General features: G+C 39.9%; 1 protein-coding gene across 2 annotated transcripts in view; it reads left to right on the forward strand.

Annotated features, from left to right (window-relative positions):
• The first annotated feature begins 937 nt into the window (after positions 1 to 937).
• Positions 938 to 18,596, forward strand: part of PRKDC (protein kinase, DNA-activated, catalytic subunit) — an 81,812-nt gene continuing 64,153 nt past the window's right edge. Inside the window, exons 1-22 of one of the 2 annotated variants that reach the window (XM_063394508.1) lie at positions 938 to 1,094; positions 1,540 to 1,616; positions 1,707 to 1,799; positions 2,604 to 2,678; positions 3,897 to 4,005; positions 5,158 to 5,270; positions 5,946 to 6,045; positions 6,583 to 6,638; positions 6,729 to 6,759; positions 7,757 to 7,914; positions 8,119 to 8,265; positions 10,537 to 10,701; positions 11,510 to 11,678; positions 12,709 to 12,758; positions 13,911 to 14,048; positions 14,356 to 14,505; positions 14,957 to 15,072; positions 15,579 to 15,738; positions 16,830 to 16,916; positions 17,277 to 17,396; positions 17,756 to 17,915; positions 18,347 to 18,453. In XM_063394508.1, coding sequence (XP_063250578.1) covers positions 953 to 1,094; positions 1,540 to 1,616; positions 1,707 to 1,799; positions 2,604 to 2,678; positions 3,897 to 4,005; positions 5,158 to 5,270; positions 5,946 to 6,045; positions 6,583 to 6,638; positions 6,729 to 6,759; positions 7,757 to 7,914; positions 8,119 to 8,265; positions 10,537 to 10,701; positions 11,510 to 11,678; positions 12,709 to 12,758; positions 13,911 to 14,048; positions 14,356 to 14,505; positions 14,957 to 15,072; positions 15,579 to 15,738; positions 16,830 to 16,916; positions 17,277 to 17,396; positions 17,756 to 17,915; positions 18,347 to 18,453 — 2,523 coding nt within the window. In that variant the 5' untranslated portion in view covers positions 938 to 952. Of the gene's footprint in view, positions 1,095 to 1,539; positions 1,617 to 1,706; positions 1,800 to 2,603; positions 2,679 to 3,896; positions 4,006 to 5,157; positions 5,271 to 5,945; positions 6,046 to 6,582; positions 6,639 to 6,728; positions 6,760 to 7,756; positions 7,915 to 8,118; positions 8,266 to 10,536; positions 10,702 to 11,509; positions 11,679 to 12,708; positions 12,759 to 13,910; positions 14,049 to 14,355; positions 14,506 to 14,956; positions 15,073 to 15,578; positions 15,739 to 16,829; positions 16,917 to 17,276; positions 17,397 to 17,755; positions 17,916 to 18,346; positions 18,454 to 18,596 lie in introns of those variants that run through there. The other variant, XM_063394500.1, reaches the window with a different exon arrangement.

The following is an 18,596-nucleotide window of genomic DNA, read 5'->3' on the forward strand; positions in this document are numbered from 1 at the left end:
AATCCTCTGCAGCCCCGACGTGAGGGTCGCGCCCCGCTCGACCTGCTACAACAGAGAAAGAATTATGACGCGGGTTACTACTTCTGGTACAAGACAGAGGCTGCCCTCAGTAATGGCACATCGTCTCCCCCCCCGCAACCTAGCGTGGAGCCGCCCGCACCGTGCCGAATTTCGCGGCAAAACTAGGGCTGCCAGGAGGCGTGGGGAGGTTGGAGCAGCCCATTCTGTGAGGAGGGGGGAACGATTACTGTGTCCGGCATTACTGTCCAGTTCTGGGCTCCGTGGTACAACAGACCTGGAGCTCCTGGAGCCTGTCCAGCCAAGGGCAATAAAGATGATTGAAGGGCTGGAGCACCTCTCTGATGAGGAAACGCTGAGGGAGCTCTCGGGCCTGTACAGTCTCGAGAAGAGACCACTGAGAGGGGCCCTCATCAATCTGTATCTCTATCTATGGCGAAAGTGCCAAGGGGATGGGGCCAGGCTCTTCTTGGTGGTGCCAAGCAATCGGACAAGAGACAATGGGCAGTTCTTCCTCCCTTCCACCTGAATGGGAGGAAGAACTTCTTTACTGTGCAGTGACGGAGCACTGGCACAATTAGCCCAGAGTTGGAATCACTCTTACTGGAGATACTGAAGCACTGTCTGGATGCAACCCTGTGCCGTGTGCCTGAGCAGAGAGGTTGGAGCAAATGGCCCCCTGTGGTCCCTTCCATCCTGATCCGTTCTGTCATTCTGTGTGTGCCTCTCCTGAGCCCATCCTGCCGCGAGAGAGATAAAAGCGCTCCATACGCTCTTCCCTGCCGCCGGCTCTTATTCCGCTGGGCACGGTGTGGCGGAGCGCTGCTCCCGCCCGCGCTCAGCAGCGCGCGTCCCCCCGGCGCGCGGTGGGTGCGGCGGGAGGCGGGCCCTGCCCGCCCGCTTCCTCGCCCGCCTTCCCGGGCGCCGGGGCAGCATGGCTGGGGTGCAGCAGTGCCTGCTGCAGCTGCACCGCTGCCTGCAGCCCGGCGATGCCTCCGGCAGCGCCCTGCACGGATACAGCCTGCTCCGCAGCCTGGCCGAGACCTGCGTGGCCAGCCTGGCCAGCTGCGAGCAGGGTGCGCCCGCGGGCCCGGCCCCGGCGGGGCGGCGGCGGGGGAGCCGAGCGGGCGCGGGGAGGGCTCGGTGCCGGCGGGACACACGCACCGGGCCGGTGCTTCTGCGGGCCCCTGCCTCCGGGCTGCGCTCCCCCTTCGTGTCACTGGTGATCCCGAGGGAGGGGGGTCTCTTGCCCCAGATAACCTTTCACCGCGGGAACGCACTTGGGTGCGGGCCCCTCTGTGCTGGGCTGCCCCGAGGTTGGCTTTCCCTCGGCCCTGAGCGGGGGCAGGCTCCGGTGCGAGGGCACAGGCTCAGGCCCGGGCCCCGAGGCCGTGGGGGAGGTCAGCAGCACCCACAATTTGTGGTTTTGGTGCCCAAGGCGTCAGGTCGCCCTTTTGCAGCAGGGGATGGGCTGGGTGTGCGCACGAAGCCAACCCCTGAGGGTGCCTTTGCCTTCCGCAGCGCTGCACCTGTCCCTGGTGTTTTCCCAGGAGCATGGCTTACTCGTCTTTATCCACAAATCCCTCACCATCGACGAGGTAAGCTGGCAAGCTTTAAAGTAGTGTTTAGCTAGTGCTGTATACACCACATGTTACACACTTCAATTTTTATTTTTTTTAACTTTTCAGTTTCGAGATTGCAGGGATGAAGCGCTGAAGTTCCTTTGTGTCTTTATGGAAAAAGTTGGTGACAAAATTCATCCATATGCCTGTAATATTAAGGTAGTTAAATGAAAACGATTTCCTGAAAGTGTTTTTGCCAGATAGTTGAAACTAGTCTGGTGGGTGTCACATCATTACATTCATAGCTATACTTCACCCTCTCCCAGTCAGCCTTGCCCATCCCTAGTGTTCTTAGAGCTGAAATAATTTTAATTTGTTTGACATAAACTGTAATTCACACCACAGAGCAGTGTGGAATTGTTTGTCCACCTGTAGACTTAATTTTATTAACTTTTCTTTATAGAACATCGTAGGTATTGGTTCTGAAAATTAGTTATTTTCACGGGAAATAGTTGTTGTAACTTCTATACAAACTAAAGTTGCCACTTAAGTGTAAAATTTTACATGTTTCTGCAGGGTTAATTTTAGTTACTATTTTAAAAAAAAAGGTCACCTGAGAAGTTGTTACTCTTGCAATATATACAGAAATTGGTGGTAAATACAATACCTGAGGTTACTGAAGTCTGGATGGCTGAACATCTATGCTGCTGTGCATAGAAATGCTAGACTGTACCACTGAAGTTTCTGATCATTGTAGCTATTTGTTGTAAGGACTGATGGTACTGAGGTAGAAAACTTGCTCTGTCTGCATTTTATTGCAGAAACTGCAATTTTTTTGCTTGAATTTTGTTTGTTATTATGTCAGACAGTGCTGCAGTATTGTCAGTGAAGCCATTTCCAGGACAAGATATTGTTTTAGTCTTTTTAAAAAACCTGAAATCCTTTAAAGAGGTAGAAGAATATATTATCTTTGAATTTCCGTCTTTACTTATAAGTGTTATCTTAATTTTCTTTGCTGTGTAGCAAACTTGTCTTAGTGTCTATACAAAAGAGAGAGCAGCAAAGTGTAGAGTCTCAGCACTGGAACTTCTGATTAAGGTAAAATGCATTTTATAAATCTCTCTTGTTTCTAGAAAAGAAGTAGAAAATCTGCTGTATTACTATAGTTACAGTATATTGTGCAGAAAATCTGTATCTCAGAGTTGCAGAATAAGCTGAGTTGGAAGGAATCCACAAGGATCATCGAGTCCAACTCCCGGCCCTGCACAGCACCATCCCCAAAAGTCACACCACGTGTCTGAGAGCATTGTCCAAACATTTCCTGAACCGCTGTCAGGCGTGATGCTGTGACACTTCCCTGGGGAGCCTGTTCCAGGGCCCAGCCACTCTTTGGGTGGAGAACTGTTTTCTAATATCCAGGCTAAACTCCTCCTGACACAGCTTCAGGCCATTCAGAGAGAAGAGATCGGTGTCTGCCCCTCCTCTTCCCTTCACAACAAAGTTGTCGTCTGTGGTAACAAGAGAACAGTGCTAGCTAATATTTAAATATTAAAAAGAAATATGTTTTAATAACACATTGTCTTAAATATTCTCCAGTAGGTTGCTTAGATGTGGGCATATCATTCTTTTGTCTGTTAGAGCAAGACACAGTTGTTTCGGGGGCAGTTGCAGATCTCTCAGTTTATTATGGTTATTTAATGAGAAATCTTTCGCTTCAATTGCATTCTTGCTTTAAAAATACTGCGTATTATATATACTATTATAAAATAAGATAAAGTATTTGAAAAGTGTGGAGAAGGAGGCCTTTTTTCTAGAAATTTAATTGCTGTGTGAGACAGTAGTTCCTTTGAATGCATTCTTATGTAAATGCTTTTGTGCTTACTTAGGTTTGTCCATGAGAAACAAAACTCCCTTCTGAGTTATTCTGAGTCAGTTCTGTGAATTGGATTGGCTTTTTACAAGTAGGGAGTGAAATACTGTATGATAAAAGCCACTGCAGACTTGCTAAGCTTGTGCTTTAGTGGAGTTTATATCATGTGTAGGTTTCATCTAGATGACCTATATATAGTATGTATACTATAAATTACAAGTTGTAAATATTATATTTATGCATATATAGGAAGGTAGTTTGTAGTTAAAGTAGATTGTATGCCATTACTCTTCTTTGCACAAGTCACCTTAGATCTTTCATTGAATAGCATACTTGCTTACTTAACCTGAACTTACATGTATGAACTATGTTTTTATTTAGACCCAGTAGTACTAGGGCATTGATCCTAATGTTTTTCCTTTTTTTTTTTTTTTAATCCATCTTAGTTGCTTCACAGTTTACAGCGTTCCTGTCTGATGGAAGAAATGAAAGTTGGAGAGATATTTAATAAATTTTATGGGGAGCTTGCTACAAAAAGTAAAATTCCTGATACAGGTAGGCCTTAGCTTTTCTTCGGTTGTCCACCTGTCCTCAGCACTGGCGAGGCTGCACCTGAAATGCTGTGTTCAGTTCTGGGCCCCTCGCTGCAGCAAGGACATCGAGGGGCTGGGGCGAGTCCAGGGAAGGGCAGCGGAGCTGGGAAAGGGTCTGGAGCACAAGTCCTGTGAGGAGCAGCTGAGGGAACTGGGGATGTTCAGCCTGGAGAAAAGGAGGCTCAGGGGAGAGCTCACCACTCTACAACCACCTGAAAGGAGGCTGTAGCCTGGTGGGGGTTGATCTGTTCTCCCAAGTAACAAGTGACAGGACAAGAGGAAATTACTTCATGTTGGACATGCGGAGGTTTAGATTGGATATTAGGAACAATTTCTTCACGGAAAGGGTTGTCAGTCATTGGAACAGGCTTCCAGGGAAGTGGTGGAGTCACCATTGCTGGACCTGTTTAAAAGACATGTAGATGTCTTTTGGGGACATGGTTCAGTGGTGGGACTTGGCAGTGTTGTGTTAATGGTTGAACTTGATGATCTTAAAGGTCTGTTTCAACCTAAATGATTCTAGGATTCTAAAGCTCTTTTTAATCTTATTCTGACCCTGGCTAGTGTTGTCCTCAAAGCTGCAGTTTTAGTGTGATAGCTCCTGACTTGGTCACCTCTAATGTGAGCTCATCAATTCTGTCTTGCCTGGTTATATTATTTATGGCATATTACCATGAGCTCCAGTTTGATCATTTTGGCTAGCTACTGCTGAAATCTTGGCTTCACAGGTCTACCCCTCATAAAACTTGTTGTGCTTGCATAGAATCCATCCGTCTGAATTCAAGCCTAGAAACTTCTGCCAGCTGTTAGCCTTAACAAGTGCTTCCTCAGTGCATGTGGCCTTTTAATTAGTTTAAAACAGAGCCCTGTTTAAAAATATTTGATGTGTTTAACTTACTGATGTGAGAGGATGATGCATCTCACATCGTAGTATATAGCTAAATATATGTACGTGTGTGTATATGTGTAAAGATGTTTACTCCACACTTTATTCAGCAATTACACTGTCTGGGATAGTTTTCTCATAGTTGCAAGTTAATAGGAATTGCACTGGAAATGTTGAAACAATGAGTTCAGTAATTAAGATTTAACAATATTAAAAATTACTTTCTAGTTTTGGAAAAGATTTATGAGCTTTTGGGAGTTTTGGGAGAAGTCCAGCCTAGTGACATGATTAACAACTCTGAAAAACTATTCCGAGCTTATTTGGGAGAGCTTAGAACACAGGTATGATTGGAATTTCTTTTCATTCTTTGGGTTTTTGCTTTGGTTTTTTTGCATTGCATTGTTTTGTTTGTTTTTTATTTTTCCTTTGAAGTGTATAGCACTGGCTGTTGGAATACTATTGTAGCTAGTGCAATTTGTAGGGATCTAACTGGACAATCATAAATGCTTCCTCAAGGACTGTTTAAGTTGTGTTGTCTGGCTCTGAGGAGCTTTCAAAGTGAAAATTCAAGGCTATCAATAACAGCAAATTAACCAATTCAATGTGTGAAAAGATGGCTGGATGATCATTCCACAGGAAATGTTACCTTGTCATGTACTGGTAGTTTCTGATTTGTTCTGTACTGCCTCCAAAGTTCTTACATTTGAGGCAAGCATCACATTTCTGCTGAACTTTGATATATTCTGAATTTTTAAGTACTTTTAAGACATTAGTGTTTTTTATCTAAGTTTTGATATGGTTGGTCTGGGTGGAACATTTCCATGCTTTTCAGTGATCTCTCGTGCTTCCCTCCAAAAGGTGTGACATTCAGGAGTAAAGATGTTTCTGTGGGGTTGTTTTGTAGAGTTGGGTGCTGATACAACTATTAAGTTGAAATAAGTTATTTACCTGCACTTCTAGAAACTGGGGAGCCTTGGTGTAAATTTATCTTAGCTTCAGGGTATTTTTTTTTTCAGATGACATCTGCTATAAGAGCACCCAAGCTACCTCTCGTAGCAGGATGTCTGAGAGGGCTGGTTGCACTCATGTATAACTTCACCAAGTCTGTGGATGAAGGTATGTTCTTTTTCTGTGTGAAAGGCAGTGACATGTTTTGATGCCATTCTACAGACAGTTGTGCGTTTAATTATTACACAGCCAAAAAGTAGCACCATTTCTGTGTGTAAACTCAGAATTAAAATTTCCCTGATGGTAGATGGTTTATGCAAAATACACAGTCACACAGTCCTTGTAATCTGTCTTGCATGAAGGGGCTTCATCAGAGTTTTTCTCTATGTTGGTCTTTGAAGTGTTGTGCTCTGACCATATATTGGGCAGCTGTGAGAGCCACATTGAAGCTGGAATGCAGTTTTTATGGAGATGTGTTTCTCTTAAGAGTCTGCTTAAACATGGGTATTCAGAAAAATCAGCTAATATAGATGTACAATTTTTTTTTCAAATTTAAGAGTATTTCAGGAAAAAAAGATTTCTGTCTCTTGGAGTGAGATATATAAGGCTTTCCAATATCACTTCTTCATACCAAGCTTAGATAAAAATACCTTGGTCTTCACTCTGCCTACTGTATGTCAGTAGTAAAGTTGGATTGTTTCACAGATCCTCAGACTGCAAAGGAGATCTTTGATTTTGCAATGAAGGCAATCAACCCACAGGTAAATCTGCTAGGTGTTAATTCTTCTGCATAAACAAATTAGCCCTGCTGAGGAGTAAATCACTGTGACAAACCTTTTCTGATATTACAGATTGATCAGAAGCGATATGCAGTTCCTCTAGGTAAGATGTAAACTATTTCCATTCATGCTGAGGTGGAGACTGTCTTTTGTCTGGAATTGTTTATTCTTGACTGGATGTGTTAAGATGTCTCTAGTCTTTAATCTTCCAAGCTGGCTGGGGGGAAAGCTGCTGTACTTCAAATTGGAATACAGAGTTTAACGTGTATTTGGTTAAACTAGTCGAGGTCTAATCAGCTTATGAATAGCAGCATTATACTTGATGCCATTTGCCTCTCTGGAGTAGTACAAAACTGTATTGTGAGAAAGAAATGGTGGAAATTAGAGGAGTGTAGGTAATTGGGAGAAAAGATGTGACAGTGGATTGAGTTAAATAAGAAGAGAAATTTCACTGGAAGAAGGAGAAAAAGAATGGGGGGAAGAATCAGAAGGTTAGAAATTAGCCTGTGAAATGTGAGTGGCTTATGCAGAAATTGCACAAATGCAAGGTTTGAGAATTAGGCTCATGGTAACTGTGAGGGCTAAAACCCTCTTTAAAGATAGTCTGTCCTCTCCCCAGTTAAATAATCAAGGATCTTGAAATTTTATTTGTACTTATATTTGGAATAGTGAAATTACATATAATCTGAATTCTTTATTTGTCTGCATCACAGTTTGGCAGAGGTGGAGACTTGTGCATGTGTCCTGACAACAGAAACAAGATCCTTCTGAATTATGCAATCAAGTATTCTTACTTATAACCACTGAAGACCCTTTCTTTTTCAATATTGATGTAAATTACACCAGAACACAGCTGTGCATTCCATAATGGTGTACATTTTAAAAGAGGATTTTGGAAGATTGTTTTTATGCTTAAGTTCTTAATGTTTGGGTACTGATACTGTAGAGTGTCAGTAGAGACTAGAGGAGTATGTTTTATACCCTCCAGTCATCGTGGGTCTTCCTACCTAAAGTCCTAATGTGGACTTTCACAGTCTGGACTGGTTGTGCCAAATGCAATGTAAGTCTGGTTTTTAATGAGCATTGTTTTTGATTTGCAGCTGGGTTGCAGTTGTTCAGCTGGCACTCTGCTCAGTTTGGAGCCTTGCTCCTGGACAACTACGTATCCCTCTATGAAGTGATGTGCAAATGGTGCGGCCACACGCATCAGGAGCTGAAGAAAGCCAGTCATTCTGCACTAGATTCATTCCTCAAGCAGGTCTGGTAACTTCACTGGGCTCTCCAAGTCTAAAGCAAAATTAAATATCTTGAAATAGTGGGAATGTTTGGTGCTTGGAAGTTCAGTGAATCTATTTAATGAATAATTATTTGGTTTTAAGTGCTTTGTATTATATGCTGGGTACCTTCTAAGACTTACTGTAATTTTTTGTGAAATGCTGGAATGTGTCTATCTGTCTTACAGATTTCCTTAATGGTGGCTAAAGATGCAGAGCTACACAAGAGCAAGTTGCAGTTCTTCATGGAGCAGTTCTATGGAATCATCAGGAGGATGGATTCGAGCAGCAAGGAACTGTCCATCGCCATTCGCGGATATGGGCTTTTTGCAGCAGTATGTGGAAAAAATTTATTCTGCTGAAGGAGCTTGCTGAAAACATGTAAAGCTAGGATTCATATGCCATGCATTTTACAATTTTACACAGCTCTTTTAATGGGGAATACTCCTCTTTCTGGACTAAGTGTTGGACTTCATTACACTGTAAAATACCTTTTAGGTGAAAATTTTTAAAATGTGTACTGAATCTAGTGGGAGCTCTTGCAGCACTGGGTTGTAGTTGTAGTTACTTCTTGCTCACAAGTTCTGAAGTGGAAAAACAGGAGCTTTTTAGACAGCTGTCACAAAACTTCAGGATGTGCTTAATTGCTTAGGTACAGGCAATACCTTGTTATCTCTCTCTGCGTTTAAATGGTAGAATCCAAGCTTCACTCTGAAGGTAGTTCAGAGATTCTTACAGAGCTCACTCAAACAGCTAAAAGGCACTGCTGACTGCAGGACAGTAGGAGGTGATTTATGAAACAACCACTAAGTAAAATACAACAAGAAACAACAAACAAAACCATGCTTACATACCAATGTGCATGGCATGTATGTTTGTCAGTAAGCACCATTAGGAACAAACTTCCAATTTCTGTCAGCAGTCAATTAAAATGGGAATATAACAATAAAGTTAATGTTCAGTAAAGAAAGGGTGGTATTTATGTATTTTCAGCCTCTGTGCTTGATGGTGGTACCACAACTTTTAAATAATAAAATTCTAGGCTGGGTTTTTTTGTCTCCCAAAGCATAAATTCAGTTAAATGATCTGAAAGATTATTTAGAGAAGTTTAGGAATTGCAATTGAATAGCTGTTTACTAGCTGAATCCTCTTTTTGTTACCCTCTGAGTAGAGTACATTTGTTTGTAGAACTTTCCATATGCTTTGTTCAAACCTAGTCTTCCTCTTCTGTGATATGAGGTTGTGGTAGAAAAGAATTGAGTTCAAGGAATTGGCTCCAGAAAAAATGAAGTATTTCCAATTACCAAGTTGAAAGAGCCCTATTAAAAACATCTGTTATGGAATGCAAGAAGTTAAAATTGCGTAATTTAAATACAGAGATAGGATAGTGATGCCTTAAGTGTCAACTTTCATGTTTTTTAGATTCTATGCTGCCTGGGGGTGTAGTTCTGAATCTCATATTAAGTTCTTGTAAGCTCTCTTCACAGAGTAGGTAGACAAAACAAATCCTTTTCTGCTGAAGACCAAGGACAACAAGAACAAGTCTCAGGCCCAAAAGCATACTGCAAATTTTAACAAATTTAATTCTCCAATACCTATAAATCTGTAATAAGTTAAGACACACTAATAGTTGTTTCTGTGTTTAAGTTAAATCTTGGCCAAGCATCAGAGACTGGGTTGTGAGGAAGTAGAGTCTTGATGCTGCTGAGGGTTGTGACTGTAGCACTGAACTTGTGTTCACGCTTGGTTCAGTTTCAAGGCAGAATATTTCTTTAACTGCTGAAATAATATTAAAATAATACTTGAAGTTCTGCAAGTGATAAATAGATAGTCTTAATTTTGTCAGCATGTTTTTAGACAGACTAGATTCAAACTTTGGGCTAACAACCATATTTCACTTTTACATAAAGCAGTCCATTCTTTTCCATGGTCAGGTCCCTATCACAGTTCTTGCCTGTGACCTGGTTCCTGTCCACAAAGACTGGTTTTTCCAGACTAGTTCATGCTGTGATTTACAAAGCATTGTATAAAAATCTGTAAGCTTTGTTACAAATCCTCTGATACTCTTTGGGATACTTTCCACTTGTTTGTTAGTTTAGGAATAGTCTTTGTAGGTTCTGTTTGTACAGGACCTGTAACAATAAAAGTTCAGAGTTTGGGCTGCTCAATTAAGTGTTTAATAGTAGTAACCTGTCACTGATCATCAGTTAAGCTACATTAAGGTAAGTCACTTAGTACTTTATTGCAGCTAATTCAAAATATGAGTGAATCTAAGCATCCATAATGTCATGTTTAAGATATTTACAGCCAAACTCCCATGTGTTCCAGGCTGAATATGAATTCATGTCACTGGAAGTTCAAGTACTTTTACAGTAAATTCCACTGCATTAGTGAACTATTACTATAGTCCATGTCAGGTACTGTGTTTCTTATACATTTAGTGAGAACTTGAAGTTATTCAGATGTATTGAGTTTCTGGAAAAACTTCAAATATTATTCCTAATATGGTTCAGTGAAGATGTGGCTGGGTTTTAGTTCTACAGCATGCGTTTATTTGCTCAGCTTTACAAAATTGCCAAAGCAGGTTTTTATTTTCTCTCTGTAAGCCCTGTAAAGCTATACATTCTGAGGATGTGGACTGCATGTATGTGGAGCTCCTTCAGCGTTGTAAGCAAATGTTCCTCACAGAAGCAGAAACAATAGATGACCATCTGTATCAGCTACCAAGCTTCCTCCAGTCCATTGCAAGTGTGATATTCCATATAGATACAGTAAGTGGAGTATTTAAAGTACCACTCAATTCTTTTATGCAGTCGCAGATGTGTGCAGGTAATAGCTGTGAACCTACCTATGGTAAAAGGTGTTTATTTAACTGAAATGAGATGACATCTAGCCCCTAAGGGATAGGAAGAACATTAGGAAACTACTCTAAAGGATTTTATTTGAATAAAGAAAATGCACTGAATGTGCTAAATAAAATGGTACAATGCATGATAGGCAAATGTGAATATGTTTTTATTTATTTTGGGTTCTTTATTTGGATGTAGCCATAAACTTTCTGTGTTTATACCACTCTGCCGCTGCTTTGTCTTTTGGTACTGATACTTAACATGTTCTTTGAGGCTGATACTTTGATTCTGTTAAGATGTTATGCTGTCTGTTTAAATGAGGGCTTTCTGGATCTTACCTGGAGTTGTGAAGTAAGATTGGGGCATACATTTTGTATTCAGGTGGTTCTGGATAAACACATTATAATGCTGTTACTGTTTAATTAAATTGGTACTTTTCTAGTAAGCTTAAAACTAGATTCACTGAAGTGCTAATCTCTTCAGGAGCTACTTTCCATAATGTGGTCCAGGAAACTTTCTTACTCTGTTTAGTTTTATTTGGGGATGATTTTGTTGTTGTTGTTGCTTTTTGTTTCTTTCTTTCTTTGGGGTTTTTGTATGTCTAAGTTGAATTCACTTGCTAAGTCTCTTCTTGTTCTCTGAGCAGATCATGATAAAAGCTCTTGAAACAAAGTAACATGCTGCAATAATGTCACAAAATTTGCATAATGGATGTTTTTCTTTATTCTAGGTTCCTGAGGTATACACTCCAGTTCTTGAACATCTAGTTGTGCTGCAGATCAACAGCTTTCCACAGTACAGTGAAAAGATGCAGCCGGTCTGTTGCAGATCCATAATAAAGATGTTTCTGTCTCTCTCTGGAAAAGGTTCAGTTCTCTGGAGCTTTATTAGCACTGTGGGTGAGTCTGTGATACTAACTTCCTTGGAGTTTTTTGGGATTATGGGGTTTTTTTCCTTTGGGTTTTTTTTTCCCCTAAATTGCTAACTGATTCTAGGAGAGAAATGTGGAATAGCCATTCAGGATCAAAAATGAAGCTTGTCCTGTTTCCTAATAATGGAACATTTCATTATGATATTTTTCAATATAAAAATTAACTTCAGAGAGCTAATAACTTCAGGAATGCATTTAACAATCATTTTGGATAACAAAGTGGATGTGATTTAGGGCAGGAGAATACATTTTTGTGATAAGACTTGCATTCTTGCTCTGAAGAATTATGGGAAGAAGGGGATTTCATAGAAAAGTGTACAAAAATCTATTCAGTGTCCTTGCAGTTACTTCTACAAAATAGCACAGAAAGTAGGGGGTGTGTTATGTCTATTAGAAATGCAATTATTTTCATGGTCTGGAGCTTCTAAATAGTAAAATTCCAAATATGAATTTAGACAGTTGTAGTTTTGTGAATGTAATGCTGATTGTGTCAGCATTGGTAACTGACAGTTCTAGCAGTCTCAAGCATGCTGACATTTCTTTTCAATGATTTTCAGAAGTTATTTTTTATTTCTTTCAACTATTTACCGTGGCTTTTCTCTGTTGGTGGGGCATTTTCATTGTTTCCCATGTTCTTGAGTTGGGAACTGGTACACCCATGTTGATCCTAACTCCGTGAAAATCATTGGGGGTTGTTGCCTTTTCAGTAAAGGCATTATGGGTGATACCTTGGTCATTGTTCATAATCAGGAAAAAGTCAAAGCAGTACTGAGAAAAAGTAGTAAGAAGCAAGTTCAGGGTTGGTTACCTGGGGAGCCTCCTAGAGTCAGTGGTCTGATTTGGACTATTTTGTCCTTAAAGGAAAAAAATCTGTGTTCTTTTGCCTCTCTCTTACCATGACAGAATATAGAAAACTGATTTGTTTCATTGTTAATGTAATGAGTGATGTGAATGCTTTTTCAATCTATTCAGGCAATTTGGTTTTTTGTTTGTTTCAGTGCATCAGGGACTGATCAGAATTTTCTCCAAGCCAATCACATTTTCAAAGGTAAAATAACTGTTTAAACATATTTATTTCATTTAGATTCCTAGAGCATACATTCCTTTCCAGTTCTTGACAACCTAACCCAGTAAACAAGGGAAGGCCCAAAGAAGTAAAAACAGTACAATCCATTTTGTTATTAGTCCATTAGTCCTACTAGTTATTGGCTCATTTGTTCTTAGTCTCTACATCCTCTCTGCTCAGCACAGTGTGGATGTGCCTCTTTTGCTGAATAAAGAAAATAACAGGAAATATACTTCTGTTTGGTCAGGTTATCTGTAATAAAGTAGGTTGTAAGTAAAGTCATCCAGATTTCTTCCAGGTTAAATTTTGGACATTATAAATGTTACTGAATGCTTGTGTGATGCAAATATATTAAAGCTTTTTAATTCTGTGCAGCAGAATAACTATAGAATTTCTCAACTAACCGAGCACTAGGAGAACAACCTTAGAGGTTTTTGGGTTTTTTTCTGAAAGGAGGTGGTTGTTTTGTGCTCTTTTCAGATTGATGGAGAAAGCTAAACATTTCATATTGCTACCTTCAGCAGTAATGTTGCATGGGTCAGGTAGTTCCATAGGCAGATGTACTGGGATTTGACTGAGATGTGGTTAATTTTTCCCATTGCAGCCCTCATGGAGCTGTGCTTGTAGCTGGAAATGTGTTGATAGCACACCAGTATTTTGGCTACTGCTGAGCAGCATTGGAGCATCAAGGCTGGCTCTCCAGCATTTTCCCCTCACTAGCAGGCTGGGAGGACAAGATCTTGGGAGGGGACAGAGCCAGGACAGATGACCCAAACTGACCAAAGGGATATTCCTTGCCATATGGTGTCTGGTCAGCAATAAAAGCTGGCAGAAAGGAGGAGGTGGGCAGCATTGGTTAAGGTGATTGTGTTCTGGAACTTCTGCTCCATGTACCAAAACCCTACTTCCGAGGAGAAGTGGCTGGACATTGCCTGCTGATGTGGAGAATGAATCATTTGTCATCCTTTGCTACTAAGCTGCTTTTGTCTTGACCCATGAGTTTTTTCCATCTTATTTTCCCCTTCCCAGTCCTGGTGAGGAGGAGAGTGGTAGAATGGCCTCATGGGTATCTGCCATGCATCCAGGGTCAAACCCACCAGAGCAATGTGTCTGACAGATATTGTGTCCCTTCAGGATTTTTTTGGAAAAGAAACTTCTGGATCAGAAGAAGCCTTTGAAGCTGGAGAAGTTGGGACACGAAGATCAAAAGTACCAACTTATAAGGACTATCTGTACCTCTTTAGAAGTCTACTGAGCTGTGACAAGATGAAGGTAAAGCATAGTTAACATGGAAATACAAAGTGAAATGTGGTCCTGAGTCTTGTCTTATTGCTGCTTTTCTAGCGTGGGCCTTTTTCCAAATGTCATGGTGTGGACTGTTTTCTGGTTTTAGTTGGATTTTATGGCTGATAAGTTAATTAAAAGTTAATTAAACAGGGATTAATTTATGCTTTCATAGCTGAAAAAAATGCATTCACATATAAAACTGGATTCTCTGGATCATTTAAGTGTTAGTTTGTAAATTAAAGAAATAATTTTCATTTGTGTTTTGTAATATGAACATTTTTGTCCTACAAAGGAATGTGTTTTTGAAGATGCAGACTTTCTTAATGAAAATGCACAACTGCAATCCCTGAGTCGCATCCTGTATGATGAATTTATAAAATCTATTTTGAAGATTATTGAGAAATTGGACTTGACTGTTCAGAAACTGGATGTCAGTGACCAGGTGAGACCTGAGGACCTGTCCATTAACTCCTCCTGTTGTAGAGGAACCAAAAGAATATCCCTTGTTTTGTTTTCATTATGCCTAGATAGTACCCTTTAGTGTCCTTGAAGTAACATTTATCCTAGATAAAATGTTTTACTTAACATTTCTGAATGTTTCATTGCAGTGTTAGGAGATGGAAACATCAGAATCAATAGAAGTTCACAGAATCTGTTACTTTAGACTTTCTACTCTGGAATCTACTATTTTCATTTTTCGACTGGCTTTTTCCTTAGAAGCAGACATCTTTTATTTTTCCTTTCAGTTACTGATGTGTCAACTGTTAGTCTTTCATCTGTCAGAATACCTAGTAACAGGTAGAAAAAGACGGACTGTTTATGTGGCAAAAAAAATGTAAAAGCTTTCTGTGTTGCCACAGATCCAGTGTTCTTTTTTCAATATTTATTTTCAGGATGAAAATGCAGGTGACAGTGCTTTGGTTGGGCCTTCTTCTGACCCTGTTTCAAACCTTCAGCCAACAAAGCCAATAGATTTTATTGCCTTCATAAATCTCGTGGAATTCTGCAGGTATTGATACGTTTTTATGTAATTTGAAAGTTACAAAGTGGTTGGAGGAAGTTTGAGGTGAAATGTGTTTAACGTGCTTGTTTCTGAGTTAGTTTGATAGATCATATTTCAAAATGTGATGTAACTTCTAGCATTATCCTGATCATGTATCCTAAATACTTAAGAGACCAGAGATACAGTCTTCATAGACTAGTAAGGGGCATTAAGTGAAAAGTACAGCATTAGTTGCCTGTGGAGTTCCAGTAATGAAAGATGTGTGTTTGTATAAATTCAATAATGAGGTATAATAAGGGATAAATGGCTTTGCCCTCCAAAACAAAATTAAAATCTTCTTGTGCTTGATTCAGAAGGCAGTATGTATTTATTCTCCGTCTGTCTTTGGAGCTGCTCTATTACAGCAATATTTCTTTCTTGTACTGAGATTAAAGGGTTTTTTTAAATAAAACATTGTATTTGATAACTTTTTTGGTTTTTTTTCTCCTGTGTTTTCTGTGCTTTGGTTTTAGAGAGATACTTCCAGAGAAACATGTGGAATACTTTCACCCTTGGGTATATTCCTTTGGTTATGAGCTTGTTACACATTCAACAAGACTACCTCTTATTAGTGGATTCTATAAGCTGCTCTCAGTTACAATGAAAATTGCCAAGAGGATAAAATACTTTGAGGTGAGATCTTTTACCCAGTGGAGGGGTAACGTTATCTTAATGACTGTACCATTCTTTATGTACAGTACTTTATTCCCTGTGAAAAACAGTTCATTGAAACTGTTACTGACTGGGTTGTTTCAAATGTTCATAGCTTCCAAGGCGTCCATAGTTAGAAGCACATTAAAAGTCAAAATTTAGACTAGAAGCCCAGCTTCTGAAGAGACACCATCCATGTGTAATCACAGAATCTCTGAATTGTTAAGGTTGGAAGGGATCTCTGGAATTCATCCAGTCCAAGTCCTCCGCCAGGGTAGTGTCACCTAGAGCAGGTGACACAGGAACTCACCAAGGTGGGTTTGGAATGTCCTCAGAGAGGGAGAGTCCACGACCTCCCTAGGGCAGCCTGTTCCAGTTCTCTTTGCAAAATCCTGAGCTGGGTGAACAGAGAGATGGGAGGTACCCTTGCAGTGCAGGTGGTATAAAAGATTTTTTGGATAGAAACAATCTAACCATAAAAGCAGAGTATGGGTAATTACTCAACTTCTGGAGTATACTCCTGTTCCACTCAGTGATTTCCACAGGGAATATGATGCCCTGTTGGTGGATGCAGTGTTTGTGATATGGAAGCTATTTGGCTAAAGCATGTGGGTGTGTAGCCCAATAGAGCCCAGAGCTGTCCCTGCAGCTGCTGCTGCTGGCACCAAGTGAAGCCCATTTGGAAACTCATTGGTGTAGATGCTTGTACTGTGCACACTTGTAATTGTTTCATTACACCAGCATTCTTGCCAGCTGGACATCCACTGTTAGGAAGTTTGGGTTTTTATGGTTTGTTGCATAAGTGGAGAAAATCAAACTATTGAAAAGTTACTTTGCAGTTATATATCTCTTGTTTATTTTCATAATATTTAATATATTCAAAAAAGTTGACCCTCAGTGAACCATATTAATGTTAATTTCTAACCTTTGAAAGATCAAAGATACATTTGAAGTCTTCACTGGCCCCAGTTTTGTATTGGACAGTATGATGTGTGTATTCTGTGTTGAACTTGTGGTTTGTATATGTGCTACGTGCTTTTTAATAGCACTGACTTGTGGCTTCTGTTTGGTAGGGAGTCAGTCCAAGGAGCCTCAGAAGATGTCCCGAAGACCCAGAAAAGAGCTCTTGCTTTGCACTCTTTGTAAAGTTTGGGAAAGAGGTAAGGAATTTTGCTCACTAACTTTCTTAGTCTGAATATAAATGTATGTGATCCAATCAAAATTTTATTATGTGAGGAGTCTTACATATACAGTAGAAGTATTCTTGCTTTTTGAGCTGTGCAACATAGTGGGGTTTTAAGATCTTTTTCTGTCTTTTACTTAATGTCAGAAGAGGTATATTGGTCACCAGTTCATATGCAATTGAGAAATAGCAGTATAAATACTTCTGGTAACTGTCTGCAGGTGAATGAGATTCCAGTATTAGTTTTGGCTTTTTTATTTTACATGTGTATTGATACAGTTAAGTCAAGATTTCAAAAGGTTTATGCTTGTTCTCAATCTGTTTATCTGAATTTTAGGTTGCAGCAAAAATGAAACAGTATAAAGATGAGTTGTTGGCATCTTGTCTGATTTTTTTGCTCTCTTTACCACATGACATCATCATGCTTGATATCAAGGCATATATTCCTGCACTGCAGGTGAGTCAAAGTGATGTACAGCTAAGAGTTGTACATCCCTAGGATATGCACGAACATTCTATAGCAAAGCCAGTATTAAGGTTACTGTTGAGCTCTCTACAGTCTTCAGTAAGACAGAATACAAATTACTTGACTCTTTGGATAAAAAGTAAATGGTTGGGGTTTACTTTTGCACTAAGCAGACTCTTAGTGGCTGTGTTGCGATATAAACATCTCCTGTGCTGATCTTGAGGGAGATGCTAAACGAAGTTATTGCAAAGGGAGATGTACACCAAATGCTTTTAAATTTGTCTCTTTTCCCATTAAGTAACACTAGTCAATCAATGTGAAAGGCTGATAGTTTTGTATTTGACACTTAGAACGCATTTAAGCTGGGCCTTAGCTGTACCCCCATGGCTGATCTGGGCCTGGATGCTTTGGAGGACTGGTCAGCTCACATCCCCAGACATATGATGCAACCTTATTACAAGGATGTCCTGCCTCTTCTTGATGGTTATTTGAAAAGCTCTACATCTACAGGTACATACATGCAAAAAAATTGCTAGTCTTAAGGAAGAGGAAAATAACTTTTTTATAAAGATGTGGACATGCCATACCTTTTATTTATATTGTGCACTTTCTGTTTGGAACATCATAACTTCCTTTACACCCTAAGTGCACTTTTTTCTTAAACTAGGATTTATTTGCTTTTGCTGAACAATCAGTAATCATTGCCATTTTATTTATTACTTCTGTGTGAAATGTCCTTTTTTTTGCTTAAATTAGCTTAGTTTTATTAAGAGCCTTATTTTCCTTAATAGAAGTTTTAAATGAAAGAATAATTGTCACATTTTAAAAATAAAAATGGGCAAAACAAGAATGGTTTTTTTTTAAATGAAACTATGAGTGGGTACCAGTGAGATGCTGGTACAATAAACTGGTGTTGATATGCTGTATTTTTTGTTCATCAGTTGAATCCCAGAATAACTGGGAGGTGAGGAAACTTTCTCAAGCAACCCAAAAAGGACGTAATAAAGTTGTGATACAGCGTATAAGAAAAGCAAAGACTTTTTCAGGGGTAAGAACCCTCTTTCTCTTTAGAGTTAAATGTTAATCCTGTCTTCCCACTGCTTCTTTCCCTTTCTTGCATACATACTTTTTTTTATGAGACCTAGTTCTGCCTTAAATGAGTTTAGTGAATTCCATTCTACAGTGTGGCTC

Source organism: Prinia subflava, chromosome 1 (assembly GCF_021018805.1).
Source record: "Prinia subflava isolate CZ2003 ecotype Zambia chromosome 1, Cam_Psub_1.2, whole genome shotgun sequence".
NCBI lineage: Eukaryota > Metazoa > Chordata > Aves > Passeriformes > Cisticolidae > Prinia > Prinia subflava.